The sequence below is a fragment of the Cyprinodon variegatus genome, unplaced genomic scaffold (assembly GCF_000732505.1).
Source record: "Cyprinodon variegatus isolate N-32 unplaced genomic scaffold, C_variegatus-1.0 Scaffold821, whole genome shotgun sequence".
NCBI lineage: Eukaryota > Metazoa > Chordata > Actinopteri > Cyprinodontiformes > Cyprinodontidae > Cyprinodon > Cyprinodon variegatus.
In genome coordinates, this window is record NW_015151274.1 from 371,066 (window position 1) to 372,987 (window position 1,922).

Below are 1,922 nucleotides of genomic sequence, written 5' to 3' on the forward strand. Positions count from 1 at the left end.
TCTAAAAATAAAACCCACTCTGGATCAAATTTGTCCCTTTTAGATCAAATTTCATGCAGTGAAAACCTTCTCAGAGGGCGGCCATCTTCACCTGCTTAGTTCTGTTTGTTGTTCAGTGAGTTGTTTGACATCATGAATTAAAGATGCTCATAAAGTCTTCATGACCCCTGCGGCGGTCCCTCAGGCCTGAAGACCATCGTCGGGGCTCTGATCCAGTCGGTGAAGAAGCTGGCCGACGTGATGATCCTCACGGTCTTCTGCCTGAGCGTCTTCGCCCTCATCGGCCTGCAGCTGTTCATGGGGAACCTGCGTCAGAAATGCGTCCGCAGCACAGAGCACTGCTTCAACGGCAGCCTGCCGGCCAACGCCTCCTTCTTCTGCAATAACAAGACCTGGGCCTCCTTAAAGGACTTCATCGAGGACGAAGGTGAGCCTCAAGCTTTTCCTTCTCGCTGCACGCCTGCTTTAGTGTTTTAGTTTTATAAATCTGAGGATTTAAACTGAAATCTCTGGCTGAAGGATCTCAGTCATGGAGATTAAAACATCTGACCACCTGTCTATATATGTCTATATATATGAAATGAACAGATGATTTTTAAGGTGGCATCTCCAACTTTTCCTTAAACATAGAAGCAGCTGCTGGTTAATATTCACTGAGTGCTGCTGTAGCGACTTTATATGCAGTGAAATGCGACCACCAATCAGATGTCTCAGAGCTGCAGATCTGATGATGTCACATCGAGAGGCGGGACATGAGAGAGGAACAAAAACACGGACCGAAAACGCTCTGAACACAGTTAGCACTGTTAGCTTTAGCTAAAGGAAATTAGCAGAAAGGGGGAAATAATGGACGTTATTGGTGGGGACATGTCCTCACCTGTCACCTGCCGTGTTTCTTGTTCTGACCTTTGACCTCTAACCCAGCTCTCTGGTCATTGGTCGTCTGCTTTTCTTAGATCGTAGCTGGTTCCTTTCATTGCTGCTGTTGTTAGCTCCAAGTTGGCGTTTCGTTTCTGACTCTATAGATGATCAGCTGAAATAAAAACGTCTCCAGGATTCAAACTTTGACGCTGAATATTCTTCTTCTGATAAAGTTTCCAGTAAAGGTGAACATCAGGACATGCTTCACTAATCTTCCCTGTGAACCTTCGTCCCCTGTTTGCTTCAGCATGCATCACTACTTATAAACGTTCCCTGCGGGCTGCCGTATCGACCCCTAAAAGCTGCTGTGAAACCGGAGAGGCGGGGGCCCCCCCGGGGGCTGACCTGAAGGCGATGCAACACGTTCTCTCCCCATCAGGCGTCGCTTGCTGAAGGAAGGCAGAGGTTGCTGTTCTGTTTGGGCAGAAGGTTGCAGGTTGGTCCCTCCAGGCAGGAGAGCGGAACCCGATTAACCGGCCCTCAGGTGGGGGTCCGGCAGCCTCCCTCTGATTGATGAAGACTCCTGGTTAACTGATTATTGGTTGACTGATACCTCTCTGCTGCGGCTGAGCAGAGCGACGTGCCTCTGGATAACGACTCCGCTCCATAACTCTTCCTGCTGTGTCTGTCAAAGCTGCAGATTTTTTCCTCCTGTAAATTTATCTTGCGCTGATGAAAACGCTGCAGCAGCGGACGGAGGCTCATTCATCCCTGACAGGGTAATTTGCTGCTCTTGAGTTTTTAAAGAGAAATGAAATTAGGCCGTCTCCTTCAGGTGTCCCGTAGAGACAATTTTCTACATTTCTGCAGCTCTGTTAAAATCCTCCCAGACGGTGGTCTGTTTGGAAGGAAGACCAGGCTTTTTATTAAATGTCAGAGCGCCAGCTAATGCGCATTTACCTGCATGTTGAACATCAGCTAATGCCATCAGGAGGAGGAGCTCCTCTGGGAATAAACCTGAGAGAGGAAGAAGGCTGAGACGAAACGTACCGAAGCTCGTT

At 48.4% G+C, this 1,922-nt stretch overlaps 1 protein-coding gene across 1 annotated transcript in view; it reads left to right on the top strand.

The window, feature by feature from the left end:
* LOC107098909 (sodium channel protein type 3 subunit alpha-like) overlaps window positions 1-427 on the top strand; it is a gene marked incomplete at its 3' end in the record, with an annotated part of 28,747 nt that extends 28,320 nt beyond the window's left edge. Inside the window, exon 6 of the mRNA XM_015396800.1 lies at window positions 185-427. Coding sequence (XP_015252286.1) covers window positions 185-427 — 243 coding nt within the window. The remainder of the gene's footprint in view (window positions 1-184) is intronic.
* Window positions 428-1,922: the final 1,495 nt, after the last annotated feature.